The sequence below is a fragment of the Somniosus microcephalus genome, chromosome 32 (assembly GCF_052327205.1).
Source record: "Somniosus microcephalus isolate GS21.2 chromosome 32, FLI_Smic_1.0, whole genome shotgun sequence".
Classification (NCBI taxonomy): Eukaryota; Metazoa; Chordata; class Chondrichthyes; order Squaliformes; family Somniosidae; genus Somniosus; species Somniosus microcephalus.
In genome coordinates this window covers 19,044,592-19,069,190 of record NC_141018.1, presented here as the reverse complement: position 1 = coordinate 19,069,190, position 24,599 = coordinate 19,044,592, and the positions used below count along the sequence as shown (strand labels likewise).

Genomic DNA, 24,599 nt, shown 5'->3' with positions numbered 1-24,599 from the left:
AAACTTTTGACAGATAAATTGTCATCGTTTGACAGCTCTGTGAAGCTGTCAAACAGTGACAATCTCTGCAGTTTGATGAGGTCTTGCATACAAGACCTCATCAACCTTCTTTCTTTTGCAGAAATGAGATGGTTGTTGCATCTGAGAATGCAACGGCCATCTCTCATCTGCAACACGGAGGTGCGAGACTCTCCGTATACAAACCGACTGAAGCCTGCAGGAAGAAACAAAGATAAGTACACTTTTAAAAACACTTTGCTCTTACCTCAGATACTCACCTCTCCACTCTTGCACCCATCACTCACCTTCACAGCACATTTTTACACCGACCCCCGCAGACCCAGTACTCGCCTCGCTGAGCTGGCGGGTTTTGGAGCCGTCGGGAAGCCCGCACGTGTGAGGGCAAAAAAGGGATAATCCTATTTACTGCCTGTTAACAGGCAGTTAATAGGCTTTAATCCCTTCCCGCCTCCAAGGATACGGGGCCCGGTGTGGGACGGCTACCCGCCTCCCAGGAAGATGGCACGGAGGCGGATTGGGGGCGGGCTTTGCCAACTGCCCCCAAATTCTGCCATTTTCCCGGCAGTCCCGCCTCCTCGGGGCTGATAAAATCACCCCCTTGATCCCCTCACCTCGTGCTGCTGCGGGTTCGGCCGTGCGTGGAAGTTAAAAACCCACGTGTCATTAAAAGAATTTTTAAATAGGCGCAAGAGTTTTGCAGTGAGGCTCATCGGTTTAAACAAGGTAGCTCCTGCCAAACATCAAAGTGGGAGGGACTCCTGCAATATTTAGTTAGGGGAGGACATGGAAATGTTTTTTCTTTTAAAGTGGGGGATTTGACAGTGAACAATCCTCTGAATCCAAGTCTGACAGAGAAATGCGAGCACGTGTTACAATGGAGCAGGAAATGATTTAATGTGTTGAGTCTGTAATCATGAGTCTCAAATTGAAATGACTTGAACTTGGAATCACTCATCGGTCATGTATGACTTATTCACACAAAGGTTCAATTCATTGGCATTGTGGGGGTGATTTGCTCAGCGCTTTTGCGGTGATACCTAATTGTTGCTTCATCACAAGGAGAGAAATTGTCCTTAATTATAAATATAACCTGCAGTGGCACCTGAATCTGGACTCGAAGCTGATTGTACCAGGAGTCATTGGATGCAGAACGTGAATGCCAAATGACAAAGATAGATTATACTGGTAATGTTAGTATGTATTACAATGACTCCTCTTTGAAAGATTAAGATTACAGCAAATATTAAAACTTGGCAAGAAATGCCTGTGTAAGCACCAAGTCCCGCTAACCTATCGTCCCTATACTCACTGACCTGCAATGGCTCACAGTCCTCCAACGCCTCAAATTTAAAATTCCCATCCTCGTGTTCAATTCCCTCCATGGTCTCGCCCCTCCCTGTCGCTGTACCCACCTACAACCCTCCGAGATCTCTGCATCCCTCCAACTCTGGCCTCTTGCGTGTTCCCAATTTCCTTCGCTCCGCCATTGATGGCTGTACATTCAGCCATCTGGGCCCGAAGCTCTGCAATTCCCTCCCAAAACCTCTCTTTCTTTACCTCTCTCTCCTACTTCAAGACTCTCCTTAAAACTTACCCCTTTGACCAAGCTTTTGGTCACCTGCCCTAATATCGATTGGTTGGATTATGAACAGATTGATCGAGATCAATGATTGGTTTACGAACAGATTTGGTGGGATCAGTGATCCAAATTGTAGAAGTGGTTAATTTAAGACTCCCTCTGGGGGTTTATGATCATTCTGATTGTATTGTTGCCTGACAACACACAGCAGATGCTGCAGTGCAAACCTTTCCAGATGGCCATTAATTAACAAAGTCATTGGTCCGCCACTAGTGAATTGTCTTCTCCAATCCTCCTAGAAATCTGACATTTCCAGATTCTAGTCTCTATCTGCAGTCTGAACTCATCTGCTGGATGTACAGGGAATGCCTTCTGTCAATGAGAGGTTAGACATCTGCTTGGGGTTTTGGTCACCTTAATGTCTCCTTCTTTGGCTCGGTGTCAAATTTTGTTGGATGACACTCTTGTGAAATGCCTTGGGACCTTTTACTATGTTAAAGGCGCTATATAAATGCATCATGTTGTTGTAGATGGAGTGGGACAATTAATCAGTACTGGGAACAATATAGTCCTGTCGTATCTTGTCTATTAAATGGAAGTTGCTTGTTAACACAGAGGGCTGGATTTTGATACTGGAGGCGTGTAGGAGGCGGGACTACAACTTTCGGGGTTGTAGTCCCGCCTCCATCGAGTTGTGGCCAACCCACTCGATTTTCACTTGATTGACCTTGTTGAGCCTGCCCAGCGGGCTCAACAGGCCAATTAAGGGCCACCCGGCAACAGGTGACGTCACAGTTTGACATTTCATCTGTCAAAAGCTTTTGACAGATGAAATATCAATGTTTGACAGTTCTTTGAAGCTGTCAAACACTGACAATCTGTACACTAAGTTAATTCCTTCCTCTCAGGATGATTTAGAGATCTCTCCAGAACAGAAAGCTGAATGCTGCAACTTTTGACAGCTCGCGGCCATTCTGCTTTCTGTGCCGGTGAGATGAGGGACTCCCGAGACCTGAAGGAAGAAAGGCTGTAAAGGTAAGTAAAACTTCTTTAAACACTTTACACACACTAAACACACTTACCTTTGCACTCATGCGCCCATCACTCACCTGAACACCGGACATCTCGAACCCTTCAGCCCGATGGTCCGCCTCGCTAACTTGGCGTGGTTTGGAGCCGTCGGGAATCCCACACTTCAGGAATAAAAATAGGGATTAGGCTAAAAACTGCTTGTTAACTACCTGTTAACAGGCAGTTAATTGGCACTAATCCCCTTCCCGCCTCGGGAAGACGGCTCCCAGCACAGGTCGGGTATCCGCCTCCTTTGAAACTGGCATGGGGGGCGGGATGGGTTCGTGCCCCCCTTCGATTTCGCGATTTTTAACCCCCCACACGCCTCCAATCCCGCCTCCACGGCCCAATGAAAATCCTGCCCGGAATGTCTCTTTCATTTGCAGACTTGCTTTTGATTGCTGCAGTGGGGAATGGGTTAAAGTGATCACGTTTGATCCAGTTTCACTTTCACTATACCAAAACTCTCACGGTGACTGGTTTACTCAAGTGCCTGCTTTCAATTTTTAATTTGTCTCGGTTGCTTGTGTCATTGCCTTTGCCGTTCAGAAACCCTTGTTCAGACTTGTTTGGTAGAATCACCGCATTCCCCAGAGTATATGTGCTCTTAAAATTATGTGGCAAACTTTAACTAAGTATTGCACCACCTTGTTCACTGTACTGATAGAAACATAGAAGATAGGAGCAGGAGTAGGCCATTCAGCCCCTCGAGCCTGCTCCGCCATTCAATGAGATCATGGCTGATCATCCAAATTCAGTACCCTGTCCCTGCCTTCTCCCCATATCCCTTGATCCCTTTAGCCTTAAGAAATATATCCAACTCCTTCTTGAATATATTTAATGAATTGGCCTCAACTGCCTTCTGTGGTAGAGAATTCCACAGGTTCACCACTCTCTGGGTGAAGAAATTCCTCCTCATCTCTGTCCTAAATGGCTTACCCCTTATCCTTAGACTGTGACCCCTGGTTCTGGACTCCCCCACCATCGGGAACATCCTTCCTGCATCTAGTCTGTCTAGTCCTGTTAGAATTTTATAAGTTTCAATGAGATCCCCTCTCATTCTTCTAAACTCCAGCGAGTATAAGCCCAATCGACCCAATCTCTCCTCGGACGTCATTCCTGCCATCCCGGGTATCAGTCTGGTGAATCTTCGCTGCACTCCCTCCATGGCAAGAACATCCTTCCTCCTTCCTCAGATAAGGAGTGGCTGGGAAGGCTGGAAGGTTTTCAGTAACAGTCGTTCTGGACTTTTCCCTGGGGTTAACGGTACTGCCTGTCACCGATCAGCAACTGAATTTTGATGAGGCCCGCTAGCCTAGGGGTTGCCAACCCTCCCGGAATTGTCCTGGATTCTCCAGGAATTGAAAATTAATCGGAGTATTAAATGGAAGTGGCGTCCCACCATAGGACCTTTTGTATCCCCAGGCGGTGAACTGCTATGGGATTTAAGGAAATATTTCTCTCACGATGGCTTTTAAACGTTAAGTCAAAATGAACGCTGCACCCCTGGGAATTCAACCTTTTGTAAACTGAATCTACTGCAGTTAGCAGAAAACCCAGGAGGGGGGGGGGTGGGGGGAAGAATCTCAGAATTAAAAAAAAAAATTGTGCATTTTTTATTTTCTTGGAACAATTTTGTCCTATAGTTATAAAAATAACGGAGGTCAGAGAAAGGTTGTTTGATTGACAGTCAAGAATCATCCAGTCGGCCAATGACGAGTCTGTTTGCTTTCCAATTGTTGTGGGAAGGAGGAAGGGGTCACGGGGATGGACGTATTGGGTGACCAATGGCGGAGGTGGGAGGTCATGTGAAGAAAGCTCCAGGGATACGACCAGCCGGAGTTGGCAACCCTACACTAGCCCCAAAGAGGGGCAGCATTTTGTGACTTTTATCTAATTTAACCTGGAAGGGATTTTAATTTCTGATGTAATAGTGTTATGATGATAGATTCAGTTTACAAATTCCCACTATTCTTTTTGGCTTGCTATTTAAAGCCATTTTGATTGTCAATTAGAAATAATGGGATGGTCACTTTCCTTAAATCCCATAGCAGCTCACTGCCTGGTGATAGACAGGTTCCCATGGTGGGATACCAGACAGGCCAGCCAGCGGAGACATCATGGGCCCAATTTTAACTTTTGGGGGGAGGGGAGCCATGGGGGAGAGGGGAGTCATGGGGAGAGGGGAGTCATAGGGGAGAGGGGAGTCATGGGGGGAGGGGAGAGGGGAGGGGAGTCATGGGGAGAGGGGAGGGGAGTCATGGGGGGAGGGGAGAGGGGAGGGGAGTCATGGGGAGGGGAGAGGGGAGGGGAGTCATGGGGGAGGGGAGAGGGGAGGGGAGTCATGGGGGAGGGGAGAGGGGAGGGGAGTCATGGGGAGGGGAGAGGGGAGGGGAGTCATGGGGAGGGGAGGGGAGTCATGGGGGAGGGGAGAGGGGAGGGGAGTCATGGGGAGGGGAGGGGAGTCATGGGGGAGGGGAGAGGGGAGGGGAGTCAGGGGGAGGGGAGAGGGGAGGGGAGTCATGGGGAGGGGAGAGGGAGGGGAGTCATGGGGAGGGGAGTCATGGGGGAGAGGGGAGGGGAGTCATGGGAGAGGGGAGGGGAGTCATGGGGGAGGGGAGAGGGGAGTCATGGGGGAGAGGGGAGAGGAGTCATGGGGAGAGGGGAGAGGAGTCATGGGGAGAGGGGAGAGGAGTCATGGGGAGAGGGGGGGAGGGGAGAGGGGAGGGGAGTCATGGGGGGAGGGGGGAGTCATGCGGGCACGGGCCTAGGCAGACAGCAAACCGTTTGAACCTCTGTGGCGTGAGGCCTGGGAGTATGTAAAGCAAAAAGGCCCACTACTTTCTTCAGACTGTGAATAATGTGCAATATTACAAACCCAACCCAATTTATCTAGGATAAATAATCGCAACTAAAACATGGGAGATAAAACTCTAACATTTCTCACTGACCCTCTTGAGCAAAACCCCAAGATAGCAAATATGATTCAACCCTGACTGGTTGCATTCCACAAATAATATTTCCACAGTCCCAGCCGCACAGGATTCGTGATGTTCTGTATTTGTCCATGTTTAAACCTCAACATTTTCTGTCAGTAGATATTCATGCAAATACATTGATCAATAAAAGATTAACTGCTGCTGACAGTATGTTTATTTATACTTGGGAGGAAACACATTCTAAGCTCATCTCACTTCAGGCGTGCTAATTTTGAAATGCATCGTTTCGTTATGAAATCTTGGCTTCCGTCCAATAACCTGTTTGCATTATCTATCCCTCTCAGCATTTTGAAGACTTGGGTGCGTCTCCTCTCAATCTCAGTTTGACCACTGAATGTGTTATGTTAGATTTTTTTTTCGTAACTTATGTCATTTTGTTGCTCTTCTTTGAATCCTCTCCATTGTGTCATTGTCCTTTTGCAGGTAGTAGAATCACAGAAGGAGGCCATTCGGCCCATCGTGTCCGTGCCAGCCGAAAAAGAGCTATCCAGCCTAATCCCACTTTCCAGCTCTTGGTCCGTAGCCCTGTAGGTTACGGCACTTCCAAGTGCATATCCAAGTACTTTTTAAATGTGATGAGGGTTTCTGCCTCTTCCACCCTTTCAGGCAGTGAGTTCCAGACCCCCACCACCCTCTGGTGAAAAAGTTCAACTCAACTTCCCTCAAATCCTACTACCAATTATTTTAAATTTATGCCCCCTGAATACTGACCTCTCTGCTAAGGGAAATGGATCCTTCCTATCCATTCTATCTAGGCCCCTCAATTGTATACACCCCTAAGTCTCTGAATTATATGCATGTTCCAAATATGGTCATACTATTTGTTGACATAACAATAGTGACTGCACTTTAGAAGTAATTCACTGTAAAATATTTTGGGATGTGCTGAGGTGGTGATTAGGGGCTCTATTAAAGCAAGTTCTTTCTCACTAAATTACTTCCACCAATGGCTTACCCTTGTCGTCATCATTTACACGGTGCCGTTCAATGGTATCGTCTGAAAGCATAGCCAGCTTCCATATATGACATAAAAACAGAACATGCTGGAAACACTCAGCAGGTCAGGCAGCATCTGTGGAGAGAGAAATAGAGTTAACGTTTCAGGTCGATGACCCTTTGTCAGAACTGGAAAAAGTTGGAGATGGAACAGGTTTTTAAGCAAGTGTAGGGGCAGGGAGAGGGGGGAGGGGAGGAAAGAACAAAAGGGAAGGTCTGTGATAGGATGGAAGGCAGGAGAGATTAAGAGACATGAGAGATTAAGAGATGGTGCAAGGCAAAAGGAGATGGTAATGGGACAAGTTAAGAAACAAAAGATGGCTCTAGATGAGGTGTAAATGGGACGGGCAGAATGAAAGACAGCTGCCATGTGGGAGAGAGAAAAAAAAGGATTGGGGCCGAGGTTATGGTCTGAAGTTGTTGAACTCTATGTTGAGTCCAGAAGGCTGTAAAGTGCCTAATCGAAAGATGTGCTGTTCCTCGAGCTTACGTTGAGCTTCATTGGAACAGTGTAAGAGGCCGAGGACAGAGAGGTCTGAGTGGGAGTGGAGCGGAGAATTAAAGTGACAGGCGAGCGGAAGCTCCATGTATGACATGCTGCCTTACCTGTGCACCTCCACCATTGATGCGCTGCTGTTGCTAGCCTATCCAACTGCCTCTCTGACATTAAGACCCAGGCGAATAGTAACTCCCTCCACCTGAAATGTTGGTAAAAGCAAACCCATCTGCTTTGACTGCTCCTAGCCTGAAGCTTAGTATTATTGCTAGAGGTATGCTCATCCATATCATTTACAAATAATGTAAAGTTGGGGGATCCAGAATAGGTAGACAATATATCATCAGCTGCTTTCTGTTATCAAGCTCATTTTCACTCTATGCCACTTAAATTGCCATTAATCTGAGACACCTAAATTTAAAGCCTCGCCTATAGAACTGTATCCACTACCATCTGAAAATTCAAGGAAATTGTATCCACGAGATTTTTCCTGTTAATTAAACTCAGTTAACTCCTCATGAAATTCCAGTAGACTCTTGAGGCATGTAGGTTATGTGCTTTAATACTTCTGCTAATCACTCCTGTTGTGCCCTTGAGGTCATTGATACTAGCCCTTATCTTGCTTTTTGCATGTTTTTTCCACTACTGTTCTTGGAGTATATGTTCTGATGTCGCGGCGCTATACAAGTGTTCATTCATTCAGAATCGTGTAAGGCTGCTGATCTCTATTCCCAACTTCCTGCTCCGTGCTCATACCATGCAAGGCTCTGCTCCAGGTGCGCTCATTTGTCAACTCTATCCTTTGTGAACTGAGGGCAATAGATTGGGAAAAGGGGACGTGCAACGAGACCTGGGTGTCCTTGTGCGCCAGTCGCTGAAGGCAAGCATGCAGGTGCAGCAGGTGGTTAAGAAGGCAAATGGTATGTTGGCCTTCGTAGCGAGAGGATTCGAGTACAGGAGCAAGGATGTCTTGCTGCAGTTGTACAGGGCCTTGGTGAGACCACACCTTGAGTATTGTGTGCAGTTTTGGTCGCCTTACCTGAGGAAGGATGTTCTTGCCATGGAGGGAGCGCAGCGAAGATTCACCAGGCTGATACCTGGGATGGCAGGAATGAAGTATGAGGAGAGATTGGGTCGATTGGGCTTATATTCGCTGGAGTTTAGAAGAATGAGAGGGGATCTCATTGACACTTATAAAATTCTAACAGGACTAGACAGACTAGATGCAGGAAGGATGTTCCCGATGGTGGGGGAGTCCAGAACCAGAGGTCACAGTCTAAAGATAAGGGGTAAGCCATTTAGGACAGAGATGAGGAGGAATTTCTTCACCCAGAGAGTGGTGAACCTGTGGAATTCTCTACCACAGAAGGCAGTTGAGGCCAATTCATTAAATATATTCAAGAAGGAGTTAGATATATTTCTTAAGGCTAAAGGGATCAAGGGATATGGGGAGAAAGCAGGGACAGGGTACTGAATTTGGATGATCAGCCATGATCGCATTGAATGGCGGAGCAGGCTCGAGGGGTCGAATGGCCTACTCCTGCTCCTATCTTCTATGTTTTTATGTTTGGGTGACTCAGTGATGTTACTGAGTCCAGTCCTACCGCTTTCTTAGTTTAAAAGACAAAATTGATGTAAAATTTTCACTGTTTTGCAAACTTTCCTAGCAGCCAACATAACATGGCCTCTTGCATCAGGGTATTACAGGAACCTGAACCTGCCATCCCAGGTATCAGCCTGGTGAATCTTCGCTGAACTCCTTCCATGGCAAGAACATCCTTCCTCCGATAAGGCGACCAAAACTGCACAAGATTGAAATGTGCTTGTCCAGTAGCATGCTGGGACTTCCAGACGTCCCAAAATGCTTTACAGCCAATGAGGTCCTTTTGAAGTGTAGTCGCTGTTGTAATGTGGGAAACTGATTCTGCAACGTACACCAAACTCTGGAACTCTAGGGACTTTTCTGAGCTTGGGTCTGAGCCTAATATGCCTCTTTAAAATAAGACGGATGTGGTTGCACTGTTTGCTTTTACTTCTCCTATCCACCAGGATCAGGAGGTTCTCTGGGCCACTGAGTGACTAATGCGAGAATTTGTGAATGCAAGCGAACAGGATGTTATCGGGTTTCTTTTTTTTTTAATTGTATGACAGTGACTCCTTGTTCATTGACCGGCCGCCTGCCTGTTTTAGCAAGGCGAAAAAGATGTGCGGGAACCCATATCCTTGAAAAGGTGCAGAGACGGGAAACCGAAAAGATTCCGGCTGTAAGGAGGATGAGCTGGGAGGAAAGGTTTAAAAAAAGTTTAACCGTACAACCCAGAGAAAAGACAGGTAAGAAAGAATCCAACTGGAATATATCAAATATTGAATAAAGACTTGCATTTCTATAGCGCCTTTCACAACCTCAGGGCGTCCCAAAGTGCTTTATAGCCAATTAAGTACTTTTGAAGTGTAGTCACTGCTGTAATGTAATGTTGTAAGTGCTTAGTTTAAGGTCGATCAGGAATCTTATATAAAATTAAATGGGGTGTTAGGACCAGCGGGCATAATTTTGAACTAGTTATCATTGACCAGAAGCTTAACTGGACCAGTATATTAACACTGCGGCTACAGGGGGATGGGTACTCTTCCCATCCTACCCCCCAAAATATTTCTATCATCTACAAGGCTCAAGTCAGGAGAGTCATCTACATAGGAACAGGAGGAGGTCATTCAGCCCCTCGAGCCTGCTCCGCCATTCAATTAGATCGTGGCTGATCTGTATCTTAACTTCAATTAATCGTCTTGGTTCCTTAACACTTAATACCCTTGCCTAACAAAAATCCATCAATCTCAGTTTTGACGTTTTCAGTTGTCCCCCAGCCTCAACAGTTTTTTGAGGGAGAGAGTTCCGGATTTCCACGACCCTTTCTGTTCCAAAACATTTGCATATATTAAGCTTGCTTTTCATTACATCGTCGTCTTCAGGCATCCAGCTGTAGATCACACCCCACTCTTCTTCTTTATGTCCCTTAGCGCATTCAACATCCGAGAGTGTGTTACAGCCTAGTTTATTTAAAAGTGCGCACAGCACGAAGCCAATAGACTGCAAGTTCAAACCAAGAATCAAATAATCTCCTGTCTTCCAGCAATCCTGCCCGGTGTGCCGGCTGTGAATCCTGCCCGGTGTGTTCCTTTGCCAACTCCGAGTCCTTTGTAAAGTGTATTTGGTTAATCTTGCTTTTGTTCCGTCGGCCTGTAGCTCACGGAATTAAGTTGAGAACTTCCAAACTCGCTTCACACAGGATTCTTGCAAGCAGAGAGAGGAGACTGTCATCCCTGCAGTCTGGGCAGTCTGGGCTGGATTTGGATCCTAATGGTGAAAAGGAACATAGGAACAGGAGGAGGTCATTCAGCCCCTTGATCCTGTTCCACCATTCAATTAGATCATGGCTGATCAGTATCTTAACTTCAATTAATCGTCTTGGTTCCTTAACACTTAATACCCTTGCCTAACTACAAGGCATTGATGTCCGTTTTGAAATTTTCAATTGACCCTCCCCTCAGCCTCAACAGTTTTTTGGGGGAGAGTGGTCCAGATTTCCACTACTTTGTGTGAAGAAGTGCTTCCTGACATCACCCCTGAACAGCCTAGGTCCAATTATGCCAAGTTTATGCCCCCTTGTTCTGGCCATCACCCACCAGAGAAATAGGTTCTCTCCATCTACCCTATCATCACCTTTATCATCTTAAACACCTCAATTAGATCACCCCTTAGTCTTCTAAACTCGAGGGAATGCAAGTCTATGCAACCTGTCCTCATAATTTAACCCTTTTAGCCCCATATTATACTCACCACTCACCTAGAAGGGGGCAGCTGCAGTAATAAGGTCAGTCATCATAAGGTCAGAAATGGGGATGTTCGCTGATGACTGCACAGTGTTCAGCGCCATTCACAACTCCTCAGATAATGAAGCAGTCCATGCCCGCATGCAACAAGACCTGGACGACATTCAGGCTTGGGCTGATAAGTGGCAAGTAACATTCGCGCCAGGCAATGACTATCTCCAACAAGCGTGCGTCTAACCACCGCCCCTTAACATTCAACGGCATTACCTTCGCTGAATCCCCTACAATCAACATCCTGGGGGCCACCATTGACCAGAAACATAACTGGACGAGCCACATAAATACTGTGGCAACACCAGCAGGTCAGAGGCTGGGTATTCTGCGACGAGTGTCTCACCTCCTGACTCCCCAAAGCCTTTCCACCATCTACAAGGCACAAGTAAGGAGTGTGATGGAATTCTCTCCACTTACCCGGATGAGTGCAGCTCCAACAACACTCAAGAAGCTCGACACCATCCAGGACAAAGCAGCCCGCTTGATTGGCACCCCATCCAACACCTTAAAGATTCACTCCCTCCACCACCAGCGCACCATGGCTGCAGTGTGTACCATCTACAAGATGCACTGCAGCAACTTGCCAACGCTTCTTCGGCAGCACCTCCCAAACCCGTGACCTCTACCACCTAGAAGGACAAGGGCAGCAGGTGCCTGGGAACACCACCACCTCCAAGTTCCCCTCCAAGTCACACACCATCCTGACTTAGAAGTATATCGCCAATCCTTCATCGTCGCTGGGTCAAAATCCTTCCTGGAACTCCCTCCCAAACAACACTGTGGGAGTACCTTCACCACACAGACTGCAGCAGCTCAAGAAGGCGGCTCACCACCACCTTCTCGAGGGCAATTAGGGATGGGCAATAAATGCCAGCGACGCCCCGATCCCATGAATAAATAAAAATAAATAATACCCAGTGAAACTCAGCATCGTCCAGGACAGAGCAGTCCACTTGATTGGCGCCCTGATACCGGACTCATTACCCACCGCACCCGCCGCCCCGTCACCATCACTCCATGTCTACATTATGTATGCCCTACACAGTGCTCTTCAGCAACTTGCCAAGCTTACTTTGACAGTACCTCCGAGCCCCGTGATTTCACCCACTGAGAGGAACAAGAGCAGCATTATCATGGGAACATGAATCCCCTCCCAAGTTCCCCTCCAAGTCGTACACATCCTGGTTTGGACATGTACTGCCATTCCTCGTCACTGCCTCAACATCCTGAAGCCTCCTTCCAGTTTGACCCAGAGACACCCGCTGAAGGCCTCACTCTCAGCCCTGGAAAATGGGTCAGGACTGGGCAGATACAGAGAGGTGGATGGGGGAGTGAGGTGGGAGGAGTCCAGTCCCACTAGAATTCTCCCTCGAAGAGGAGATTTCTCCCACCCCTGTTATTCTAGGGGTGTTTAAAATGCAACGGATGCCAGTTGGAGAGCTAGAACACTGGGGAGATGCACTTTGGGCAGTACTGAGGGAATGCTGCACTGTCTGAGGTGCCGTCTTTCGGCTGAGACTTTAAACCAAGGCCCCGTCTGCCCTCCCAGGTGGACATAAGAACATAAGAAATAGGAGCAGGAGCAGGCCATTCAGCCCCTCGAGCCTGCTCCGCCATTCAATAAGATCACGGCTGATCTGATCTTCGCCTCAATTCTACTTTCCCGCCCACTCCCCATAACCCTTGACTCCCCTATAGTTCAAAAATCTGTCTATCTCCACCTTAAATATATTCAATGACTCCACCTCCACGGCTCTCTGGGGAAGAGAATTCCAAAGATTCACGACCCTCTGAGAGAAGAAATTCCTCCTCATCTCTGTTTTAAATGGGCGACCCCTTATTCTGAAACTATGCCCCCTAGTTCTAGATTCCCCCACGGGGGGAAACATCCTCTCTGCATCTACCCTGTCAATCCCCCTCAGAATCTTATATGTTTCAAATAAGATCACCTCTCATTTTTCTAAACTCCAATGAGTATAGGCCCAACCTGCTCAACCTTTCTTCATAAGACAACCCCTTCATCTCCGGAATCAACTCCGTGAACCTTCTCTGAACTGCCTCCAATGCAAGTATATCCTTCCTTAAATAAGGAGACCAAAACTGTACGCAGTACTCCAGGTGTGGTCTCCCCAACACCCTGTACAGTTGTAGCAAGACTTCCCTACTTTTATAATAAATAAAAACAGAAAATGCTGGAGAAACTCAGCAGGCATCTGTGAAGAGAGAAACAGAGTTAATGTTTCAGGTCGATGACCTTTCGTCAGAACTGGAAAACAAGCAGGAAATGGAACAGATTTTTAAGCAAGTGTAGAGGCTGGGAAATGGGGGCAGGGATGAAAACAAAAGGGAAGGTCTGTGATCGGATGGAAGGCAGAAGAGGTTAAGAGACATTAAGAGACATTCAAGGCAAAAGGAGATGGTACAGGAAACTTTCGATTTACCGGCACCTAAATAACCGGAAATCTCAGTTAACCGGCAAAATTCAGGAGTAGGTTCAGGTAAGTTTTATTACTTGCCTTCCTCGATCTGTTGCTGTGCAAGGGTGTGGCTGCAGCTGTTGCTAAGCTACAGAGACGCTTGGAACTTGTGGCCATTGTTCTGAACCTGTTGCTAAGCAACAGGGTTTGTTGCTCTCAGCTCTGTATCTTTTACTATAGCTTTCGGTTATCCGGAATTTTTGATGAACCGGCACCACGTCGGTCCCGTCGCTGCCGGATAAAAAAAAGTTTCCTGTAATAGGACAGGTTAAGAAACAAAGGATGGCTCTAGATGAAGTGTAAATTGCGCTGGCAGAATGAAAGACAGCTGCCATGTGGGGGAGAAGAAAAAAAGACATACACCGAGGTTATGATCTGAAATTGTTGAACTCGATATTGAGTCCGGAAGGCTGTAAAGTGCCTAATCGAAAGATGAGGTGCTGTTCCTCGAGCTTACGCTGGGCTTCCGTGGAACAATGCAAGAGGCCGAGGACGGTGAGGTCAGAGTGGGAGTGAAGCGGTGAATTAAAGTGACAGGCGACCGGAAGCTCGAGGTCCCCCTTACGGACTGAACGGAGGTGTTCCACAAAGCGGTCACCCAATCTGCGTTTGGTCTCCCCAATGTAGAGGAGACCACATCGTGAACAGCGAATACAGTACACTAGATTGCAGGACGTACAAGTAAATCGCTGTTTCACCTGGAAGGGGTGTTTGGGGCCCTGGACAGTGGGAAGGGGAGGAGGTATAAGGGTATGTGTTGCATCTCCTGCGCTTGCACGGGAAGGTGTTGGGGGTGATAGAGGAGCGGACTAGGGTGTCGCGGAGGGAGCAGTCCCTACGGAATGCTGATACGACACTCCATCCCCCTTTGCAATAAAGGCCAACATTCCATTTGCCTTCCTAATTACTTTCTGTACCTGCATGCTAACTTTTTGTGTTTCATGTACAAGGACCCCCAGATTCCTCTGCACCGCAGCATTTTCTGGTCTCTCTCTATTGAAATAATAATTTGCTTTTTTATTCTTCCTACCAAAGTGGATAACCTCACATTTTCCCACAATATACTCCATCTGCCAGATTTCTGCCGATTCACTTAAGCTATCTATATCCCTTTGCAGATTCTTTGTGTCCTCACAACTTGCTTTCCCAGCTATCTTTGTATCCTCAGCAAATCTGGCTACATTACACTCGGTCCCTTCATTCAAGTCATTAATATAGATTGTAAATAGTTGAGGTCCCAGCACTGACCCCTGTGCCACCCCACTAGTTACAGTTTGCCAACCGGAAAATGACCCATTTATCCCGACTCTCTGTTTTCTGTTAGTTAGCCAATCCTCTATCCATGCTAATATATTACCCCCAACCCTGTGAGCTCTTATCTTGTGCAGTAACCTTTTATGTGGCACCTTATCGAATGCCTTCTGGAAATCCAAATACACTACATCTACTGGTTCCCCTTTATCCACCCTGCTTATTACAATATCAAAGAACTCTAGCAAATTTGTCAAACACAATTTCCCTTTCATACAACCAAGCAGAGTCAGCATGGTTTTATTATGATTTTACAAATGCTCTGCTACTACTTCCTTAATAATGGACTCCAGCATTTTCCCAATGACAGAGATGTTAGGCTAACTGGTCTATAGTTTCCTGCTTTCTGTCTCCCTCCTTTCTTGAATAGAGCGTTGCATCAAAGATCCCATGGCACTATTTCAAAAAAGAGCAGGGGTGTCCTGGTCAATGTTAATCCCTCGACCAACATCACTGAAACAGATTATCTGGTCATTATCACATTGCTGTTTGTGGGAGCTTGCTGTGTTGAAATTGTTGCTTATATTACAACAGTGACTGCGCTTCAAAAAGTACTTCATCGCTGTAAAGTGCTTTGGGACATCGTGAAAGGCGCTATATAAATACAAGTCTTTCTTTAATGGCCATTTTTTTAAATGTTATCTACAAACAGTGTGGGGAGCCAGTGCAGTGCAACCGGTTGGTGTGGTACCAAACTCTGAGAACCAACCCCACCCTCAGACACGTGTGGTTTGCCACACACAGTGAAGTACTTATCTTGTCTTCCTCCTTGGTAAGCCTCAAGGTGAAGCGAAGCATGTCCCCTCAGAGGGAGCAAGTCATCCTGTCTACCCCCTGCTGCCCTCCTGGGTGGTAGGCGAAGAAGAAAGAAAGAACTTGCATTTCCATAGCGCCTTTCACCACCTCCGTACGTCCCAAAGCAGTTTACAGCCAATGAAGTACTTTTTGAAGAGTGGTCACTGTTGTAATGTAGGAAACGCGTCTGCCAATTTGCACACAGCAAGCTCCCACAAACAGCAATGTGATGATGACCAGATAATCTGTTTTGGTGATGTTGGTTGTGGGATAAATATTGACCAAATATATGGGGGAGAACTCTCCTGCTCTTCTTCGAAATAGTGCCATGGGATATTTTAATGTCCCCCCCCAAGAGGGCAGACCGGGCCTCGGTTTAATATCTGATCTGAAAGACGGCACCTCTGATAGTGCAGAACTCCTTCAGTACTGCACTGGGAGTGTCAGCCTAGCTTTTGTGCTCAAGTCTCTGGAGTGGGACTTGAACCCACAACCTCCTGACTCAGATGGGAACTGAGCCACCGGCGGTGGGCCTTTAATGAAATATTGGACAAAGGTGTGGGAATGCACGTAAACAAGAGTTGGTAGCGCTCTCTCCTGAGTCAGAAGGTCGTGGGTTCAAGTCCCACTCCAGAGACTTGAGCACACAATTTAGGGTGACGCTCCAGTGCAGTACCGAAAACTGTTTCTCAAATTCTGTTAATTTGATGAATACCTTACTTTAAAGGAGGTCTTCCTTTGAGATTGCATACATTTGCAACACTTCAAAAGGAATATACAGGAAACCCTCTTTTAACCGGCACCTAAATATCCAGAAATCTCTCTTAACCGGCAAAATTCAGGAGTAGGTTCAGGTAAGTCTTACTATATATTAGTGGCCGTGTAACCGGGGTTCCTGGATCTGTGGCCGTGTAACCGGGGTTCCTGCACCTGTGGCCGTGCAACAGGGACTCCTGGATCTTTGGCCGTGTAACCGGGACTCCTGCACCTGTGGCCGTGTACGGGGCTCTCGTACCTTGGTAAGAATACCTCTCTGTAACCCGGGCTTTTTGATCAATCGGCACCACGCCGGTCCCGTCGGTGCCGGATAAAAAATAATTTCCTGTACATTGGAGAGGGTACAGAGAAAGAGAAATAAGAATGATCCCAAGCATGAAGAGGATGAGCTATGAAGAAAGAGAAACTTAACAGTCTAGAGAGAAGAAAGATTAAGGCGTGAACTCATTGTTAAATGGCACAGCTGGGTAAACCGAGAATTTGACTTTATGGTACATCAGGCCAGAAGAGAGAGAAATTTAAATGAATTAAAAGTAAATTTTACCAGACTTTGGAAAAAAAAAATGCCTTTACTGAAAGGGTGATCAATATTTGCAATGATCTACTGGATTGAGGTATTTAAAATATAACTGGAACGATGCCAGCCTTGTCCCAGTGGCAACATTCTTGCTTCTGAGTCAGAAGGTGGTTGGTTTAAGCGCTACACCACGTACTTGAGCACATAAACTAGGCTGACACTCCCAGTGCAGCACTGAGGGAGTGCGGCACTGTCGGAGGTGCCGTCTTTCGGATGAAACGCTAAACCAAGTCCTATCTGCCCAGCTGGCCGTAAAAGATCAGTGAAGAGCAAGGGAGTTCTCCAGGTGTCTTGGCCCACGTTCTATCACCGCAACCAACATCAATTTGAAGAAAAACACATTTTCTGGTCGTTTAATGGGATTGCTGTGTGTGGGATCTTGCTATTCACAAATTGGCTGTTGGCGTTTCCCTACATTGTAACAGTGACTATGCTTCAAAAGTTACTTCAAAAGGCTGTAAAGCACTTTGGGACATTGTGAAAGGTGCTATATAAATGCAAAATTTGTTCTTTAGTAAATGGTCGCTAGGTGAATCAGCGTACTAAAGTCTTTTGCACTGTTCCAATGAAGCTCAAGGAACAGCACCTCATCTTTCGATTAGGCACTTTACAGCCTTCTGGACTCAACATAGAGTTCAACAATTTCAGACCATAACCCCTGCCCCTATCTTTTTTTCCATTTTTTTTTTTCTCTCTCCCACATGGCAGCTGTCGATCATTCTGCCCGTGCCATTTACACTTCATCTAGAGCCATCTTTTGTTTCTTAACTTGTCCCATCACCATCTCCTTTTGCCTCGCACCATCATCCCTTTTGTCTCTTAATCTCTCCTGCCTTCCATCCTATCACAGACCTTCCCTTTTGTTCTTTCCTCCCCTACCCCCTTTCCCTGCTCCTACACTTGCTTAAAAACCTGTCCCATATCCATAAGGGTCCCAGACCTGAAACGTTAACTCTGTTTCTCTCTCTCCACGGATGCTGCCTGACCTACTGAGTATTTCCAGCATTTTCTGTTTTTATGATTAAAGTCTTTTCTTGTCTTCTTTCTTGTGGTAGTGGTATTGGGCCAATGTAAAATATTGCAAAAGATTATTCTGGGTGTTATTCCTGCCCAAAAACAGAAGAAAAAAATGTGTCAAACACAAAGGCAGCAATCCTTTGAAGAGTGAAGGCTGATGATATCAGAGAGAAATAGGCGGAGGGGTTACTAAGCCTGACTGTACGAGAGAGCTAACTTAAGGTATCCGTATTGAAGTTGAAGCAGCCATGAGTTAAAGACTGGAGCCTCGCACCAATCGGGCGGATCTAAAGCACTGCGCGTGTGCAGTGCCTTCGATTTTCAGTTCAATGTTGCACGCTGGGCCCCGCCAGTTGTATGGGCTCTCCAAAAAAGCTCGGCCAGTGTCTTCTAATGATTCATCTACCTCCCGTTGCCAGGCTCGGTAAATCCCTGCTCAATGTTGCCACCCCTGGTACGAGAGCAAGCTGGTGACCTGCGACTCCGCTCTGTGGCAATGGTGCTCTGCTAGGATACACGTCGGGTGTCTCTGCTGTTTTTCCCTACCACCCTGTGGCAACAAGAGCAGGTTAGAGGCTGGGTATTCTGCGGCAAGTGTCTCACCTCCTGACTCCCCAAAGGCTTTCCACCATCTACAAGGCACAAGTAAGGAGTGTGATGGAATACTCTCCACCTGCCTGGATGAGTGCAGCTCCAACAACACTCAAGAAGCTCGACACCATCCAGGACAAAGCAGCCCGCTTGATTGGCACCCCATCCACCACCTTAAACATTCACTCCCTCCACCACCAGCATACCGTGGCTGCAGTGTGTACCATCTACAAGATGCACTGCAGCAACTCGCCAAGGCTTCTTCGGCAGCACCTCCCAAACCCGCGACCTCTACCACCTAGAAGGACAAGGGCAGCAGACGCATGGGAACACCACCACCTCCAAAGTTCCCCTCCAAGTCACACACCATCCTGACTTGGAAATATATCGTCGATCCTTCATCGTCGCTGGGTCAAAATCCTGGAACTCCCTACCTAACAGCACCGTGGGAGTACCTTCACCACACGGACTGCAGCGGTTCAAGAAGGCGGCTCACCACCACCTTCTCCAGGACAACTAGGGATGGGCAATAAATGCCAGCCTTGCCAGTGACACCCACATCCCATAAACGAATATTAAAAAAAACCCTGGCCACCAGTCTGTACCCAGTGACCTGATTGAGGTTAGAGCCTCGGCGCTTGCTTCATTCGGAGTGTGACCCTGCCCCCACAAGAGGTTTGTGGTGCATTGTGGTCATTAACACATAGAAAAGTTCTCCTCTGTTGAACTTCCAGTTTAAAAAATCGATCTTTTAACGAAATTGCAAGACTATCGTGACTCTCCTGATAGTTCACTGGATAAACACATTGTGTGATGACACCAAGCTGTACAGACTAGTAAGGTCCTGGGTTCAGTCCCCTGTGAGTGTTGAGTTAGCTGATCTATGATAGGGTGACGATTGACCTCCCGTGACCCAGGCTAGTCTTCTTCTTAGGCTGTCCCTCGGAACCAAGGTTGACTTGCTTCCACACTAAAAATGAGTTCTCAGGTGACTGATGAGTCCAATGCGGGACCTCCAGTCTCTGTCACAGGTGGGGCAGACGGTGGTTGAAGGGGCGAGTGGGTGGGGTGCTTGGATCGATGTGCGCTCCTTGCACTGCCTGCGCTTAGCTTCCGCTTGCTCCCGACGAAGAGACTCGAGGTGTTCGGTGCCTTCCCAGATGCTTCTCCTCCACTTTGTGCGGTCTTGGGCCAGGGATTCCCAGTTGTCGGTGGGGATGTTGCACTTTTTCAAGGAGGTTTTGAGGGTGGTCCTTGAAGCGTTTCCTCTGCCCCCCCTGGGGCTCTCTTGCTGTGTCGGAGCTCCGAGTAGAGCGCTTGTTTTGGGAGTCTCGTATCAGGCATGCGGACGATGTGGCCCGTCCATCGGAGCTGATCGAGCGTGGTCAAAGCTTTGGTGCTGGGGATGTTGGCCTGAGCGAGAACACTGATGTTGGTGCGCCTATGCTGCCAATGGATTTGCAGGATCATGCGGAGGTAGCATTGCTGGTACCTCTCCGGTACTTTGAGGTACCTGCTGTACATGGTCCATGTCTCTGAGGCATACAGGAGGGTGGGTATCACTACTGCTCTGTAGACAGGTACAGCAGGCACCTCAAAGCACTGGAGAGGTACCACCAACGCAGTGCCCAGGCTAGGGAGGGAATATCGCTCACACTTCCTGTTCCTGAATCCTAGTATTGGGGGGCACCTGTTAAAAGGTACCCTGGAGGGGTTCTACAATGTGGGGGGGCGGGTGATCCACTCTGCCAAGTTACTGCTCAGGTGGTGAAGTTGAAAATTACCCCCAATGACTTCAGGGAAGAATGGGAGAAAGGAGAGGGGGTAGAAGGTAAGAAATTGAAACCCCCCCTCATTACCAAAGCCCTCCTGTGATGTTGCAAGTAGTTTCTGTGGCAGCTGGTGGCCACGAGCTCCTGACCGTCTCTTCACATCCTCTGTGAAACTTTGCTTTTCCTGTTTTACTGAAAATGGGTCTGTGTTGGAAATGTGATTTCGAACCAGTCTCTTTAAATAAGTCAATTGGAGAACTGGAGTTTCTCTTTCTGACAGAAATATTAACGGGGGCTTTTGTTTCAATTCCGGATTCTAACCGCTCCCGAGTCACAACCTGGTTGTACTTTTTATTTAAAGGATGTGAAGGCCCTTGAGAGGGTGCAGAGGAGATTTACCAGAATGGTTCCGGGGATGGGGGATCTTAGCTACAAGGACAGGTTGGAGAAGCTGCATTTGTTTTCATTAGAGCAAAGGAGGTTGAGGGGTGATTTGCTCGAGGTGTACAAGGTTATGACGGGTTTGGATAGGCTGGACGGGGAAAGGCTGTTCCCACTAGTTGATGGTACAAGGACTAGGGGACACAGATTTAAGGTTTTGGGCAAGAGATACAGGGGGGATGTGAGGAAAAACTATTTTACACAGCGATTGGTGAGTCATAGAGTCATAGAGTTATACAGCACAGAAAGAGGCCCTTCGGCCTATCGCGTCTGCGCCGTCCATCAATCCCTGTCCAGTCTAATCCCATTTTCCAGCATTTGGTCCATAGCCTTGTATGCAATGGCATTTCAAGTGCTCATCCAAATGCTTCTTGAATGTTGTGAGGGTTCCTGCCTCTACCACCCTTTCAGGCAGTGAGTTCCAGATTCCAACCACCCTCTGGGTGAAAAAGTTCCTCCTCAAATCCCCTCTAAATCTCCTGCCCCTTACCCTGAATCTATGCCCCCTTGTTATTGACCCCCCTACTAAGGGGAAAAGTTCCTCTTTATCTACCCTATCTATGCCCCTCATCATTTTGTACACCTCAATCAGGTCCCCCCTCAGCCTTCTTTGCTCCAAGGAAAACAACCCTAGCCTGTTTAGTCTTTCTTCATAGCTGAGGTGCTCCATCCCAGGTAACATCCTGGTGAATCTTCTCTGCACCCTCTCCAAAGCAATCACATCCTTCCTATAGTGAGGCGACCAGAACTGCACATAATACTCCAGCTGTGGCCTCACCAGCGTTTTGTACAGCTCCATCATAACCTCCCTGCTCTTGCCTTCATTAGCCGAGGCATAGAATATAAGTATCCCATATGCCTTTTTAACCACCTTATCTACCTGTTCCGCTGCCTTCAGGGATCTATGTACATGTACACCAAGGTCCCTCTGATCCTCTGTACTTCCTAGGGTCCTACCACTCATTGTGTATTCCCTTGCCTTATTTGTCCGTCCTGGTGAGGACCTGGAACTCGCTGCCGACGGAAGTGGTGGAAGCGGAGACACTCGATGGTCTCAAGGGGAGACTGGATAGGCACTTGAGGGAAATAAACTTGCAGGGTTACGGGGATGGGGGACCCTGTTGAGGCGGAGAACGGAAAAGTGTGTTGCGGTGGGGGAAATAAATTGAGAAAATCTTGCAAGAACCAGGAGCGACAATTTCATGTCGTCAGGAAGTCCCAAAGCACTTCACAGCCAATGAATTACTTTGAAGTGTAGTCACTGTTCTGTGCCACATTGTTCTGATGGAGTTATATTGGCCCAGAAATTCAGGTCGGGGGCTTCCCGCGGGTGCAAGCCCCCGATCTGCACTTACCTTGCGCGCTGGCCATTGAGCTGTGGGCCCGCGTGGAATTCCAATCCGGGGCCTGGTCCAGCTGCCGGCGCGCAGTGCTTGCGTATCCCAGGGGTGCAGTTAGTTCGATGCATCCCCTGGGATCACGTGGGCCATGGGGAGCCAATCGGAGCAGGGAATGCTCCATTCATAAGTCTGACAGAAAGACCTGTCAAGACTTATAAATACTACGGCCCCAAAATAGCACTAAATCTTCAAATAATTTTTTTTTTTTAAATCACATTTTTTAAATAAACTATAAATTACATGAAATAACTATTTTAAACAGTAATTTAAATTTTTGGGAAAATTTTTTTATTTTCTAACGGGGCTAAAAATAAACTTACCTTGCTTTAAAGTATTTAAATATAATAAACCTGTGGAAAAAATGTTTTAATTAATTCACCACTTACCTTGTAAAAAGCAGGCCTTACGCCTGCTTTTTATATTTCTAAATTCTGCAGACTTACCCTCCCGGGAAAACCTGTTTTAAAAAAAAAAAAACGAAGTTCAATGCGCACGCGCAGCCTCCCCCGCGCACACGTTCGACCTCTGAACCTCTTCGTTCAGAGGAACGGAAGTGCCGGTTTCCCACGCATGCGCAGTGCATGCAGGAAACTGGCACTTCCATCGGGCTTACGGGTGAGTACCCCATGCGTACTCACCTGTGGAGACCCAAATTTCTGGGCCATTGTTTGGGACAAGGCTTGAAAGGCGCTGTTTTTATTTCCCCCCTCCTCTGCTTATTTGCTGCTGATCTGAGTTTTGCATTCTTGTTTACACGCCTGCATGATGAATTCTCCGCCGCCAGCGGTTTTAGGAGCAGACTCCGTAACTTCTTCTAAAAGGAACTTTAAGTAGCTGCTAGAAAAAAGGGAATGTTGGATATCAGGTGCGAGCAAGATAAGTGGGATTAGACTGGGTGAAGAAAAACACAGGCGCAGACTCGATGAGCGGGGAATCTCATTGAAACGTATAAAATTCTGACCGGGCTAGACAGACTGGATGCAGGGAGGATGTTTCCCCTGGCTGGGGGTCTAGAACGAGGGGTCACAGTCTCAGGATACGGGGTAGGACATTTAGGACTGAGATGAGAAATGTTTTCACTCAGAGGGTGGTGAACCTGTGGAATTCTTTACCACAGAAGGCTGTGGAGGTCAAGTCACCTGGGCTGGAGCGCTTCAGCTATGAAGAGAGACTGGACAGGCTGGGGTTGTTTTCCTTAGAGCAGAGAAGGCTGAGGGGGGACCTGATTGAGGTGTACACAATTATGAGGGGCATAGATAGAAAGGAACTTTTCCCCTTAGTAGAGGGGTCAATAACCAGGGGGCATAGTTTCAAGGTAAGGGGCAGGAGGTTTAGAGGGGATTTGTGGAAAAACCTTTTCACCCAGAGGGTGGTTGGAATCTGGAACTCACTGCCTGAAAGGGTGGTAGAGGCAGGAACCCTCACAACATTCAAGAAGCATTCAGATGAGCACTTGAAACACCATAGCATACAAGGCTACGGACCAAGTGCTGGAAAATGGGATTAGAATAGACAGGGCTTGATGGCCGGTGCGGACACGATGGGCCGAAGGGCTCTTTCTGTGCTGTATAACTCTATGACTCTATGACACTGAATATATTTAAGAAGGAGATAGATAGATTTCTAGACACAAAAGGCATCAAGGGGTATGGGGAGAGAGCGGGAATATGGTATTGAGATAGAGGATCAGCCATGATCATATTGAATGGTGGAGCAGGCTCGAAGGGCCGAATGGCCGACTCCTGCCCCTATTTTTCTATGTTCTATGTTTCTATGGGCCAAATGGGCAGTTTTTGTGCTAGATCATTCTGGAACAGTCAATATTAAAATCGGGCGGAGTGTAAAGCCAGTGTTACAGCTGATCCCCACCCCCCCCCCCCCCCTCCTCAGTTTCCTGACCGGCAAGTTAGGTTAGAATTGCCTCCTCAAGATTATGGCTGGTGCTCAATGGATCCATCTTTCTAAAACACCACATTCTCTAACTCAGTGTGGTCGACTTCTGCTGACTCTCAGTGATTGGCGAGAGGAACGCCTCTGTAGTTTGAAGTTCGTTCGTGCAGCGTTGCATCATTCATGTCATGGCAAAATGGTTCCAATTTTAACCAGACATGTGTCTCACTGTGCAGGTATTGTGATCACGAAGCAGCCAGAGTGTGCCTCTGTCCCAGCTGGGTGCCCTGTTACTCTCCATTGTGCTGCCATTGGATCTACCCCGCTGCAGTACCAGTGGTTTGAAAGCAAGAAGGAGGTAAGCAGCATTGTTGGGCTTGGGAGTGTCTTCAAAGACGGTAGACCGCTGTCTGATTGTTTAAATACCTTTTATTTACTCTGCTTATATCCTGAGTGAATCAAATGATCTCTTCCGCCAGTGTCTGAGGTGAAAGTCCCAATCCCGCC

At 47.4% G+C, this 24,599-nt stretch overlaps 1 protein-coding gene across 3 annotated transcripts in view; it reads left to right on the top strand.

The window, feature by feature from the left end:
* Nucleotides 1–24,599, top strand: part of malt3 (MALT paracaspase 3) — a 156,521-nt gene that overhangs the window by 18,474 nt on the left and 113,448 nt on the right. For 2 of the 3 annotated variants that reach the window (XM_085972196.1, XM_085972195.1), the window contains exons 2-3: nucleotides 9,314–9,493; nucleotides 24,329–24,450. In XM_085972196.1, coding sequence (XP_085828322.1) covers nucleotides 9,314–9,493; nucleotides 24,329–24,450 — 302 coding nt within the window. The remainder of the gene's footprint in view (nucleotides 1–9,313; nucleotides 9,494–24,328; nucleotides 24,451–24,599) is intronic. The other variant, XM_085972197.1, reaches the window with a different exon arrangement.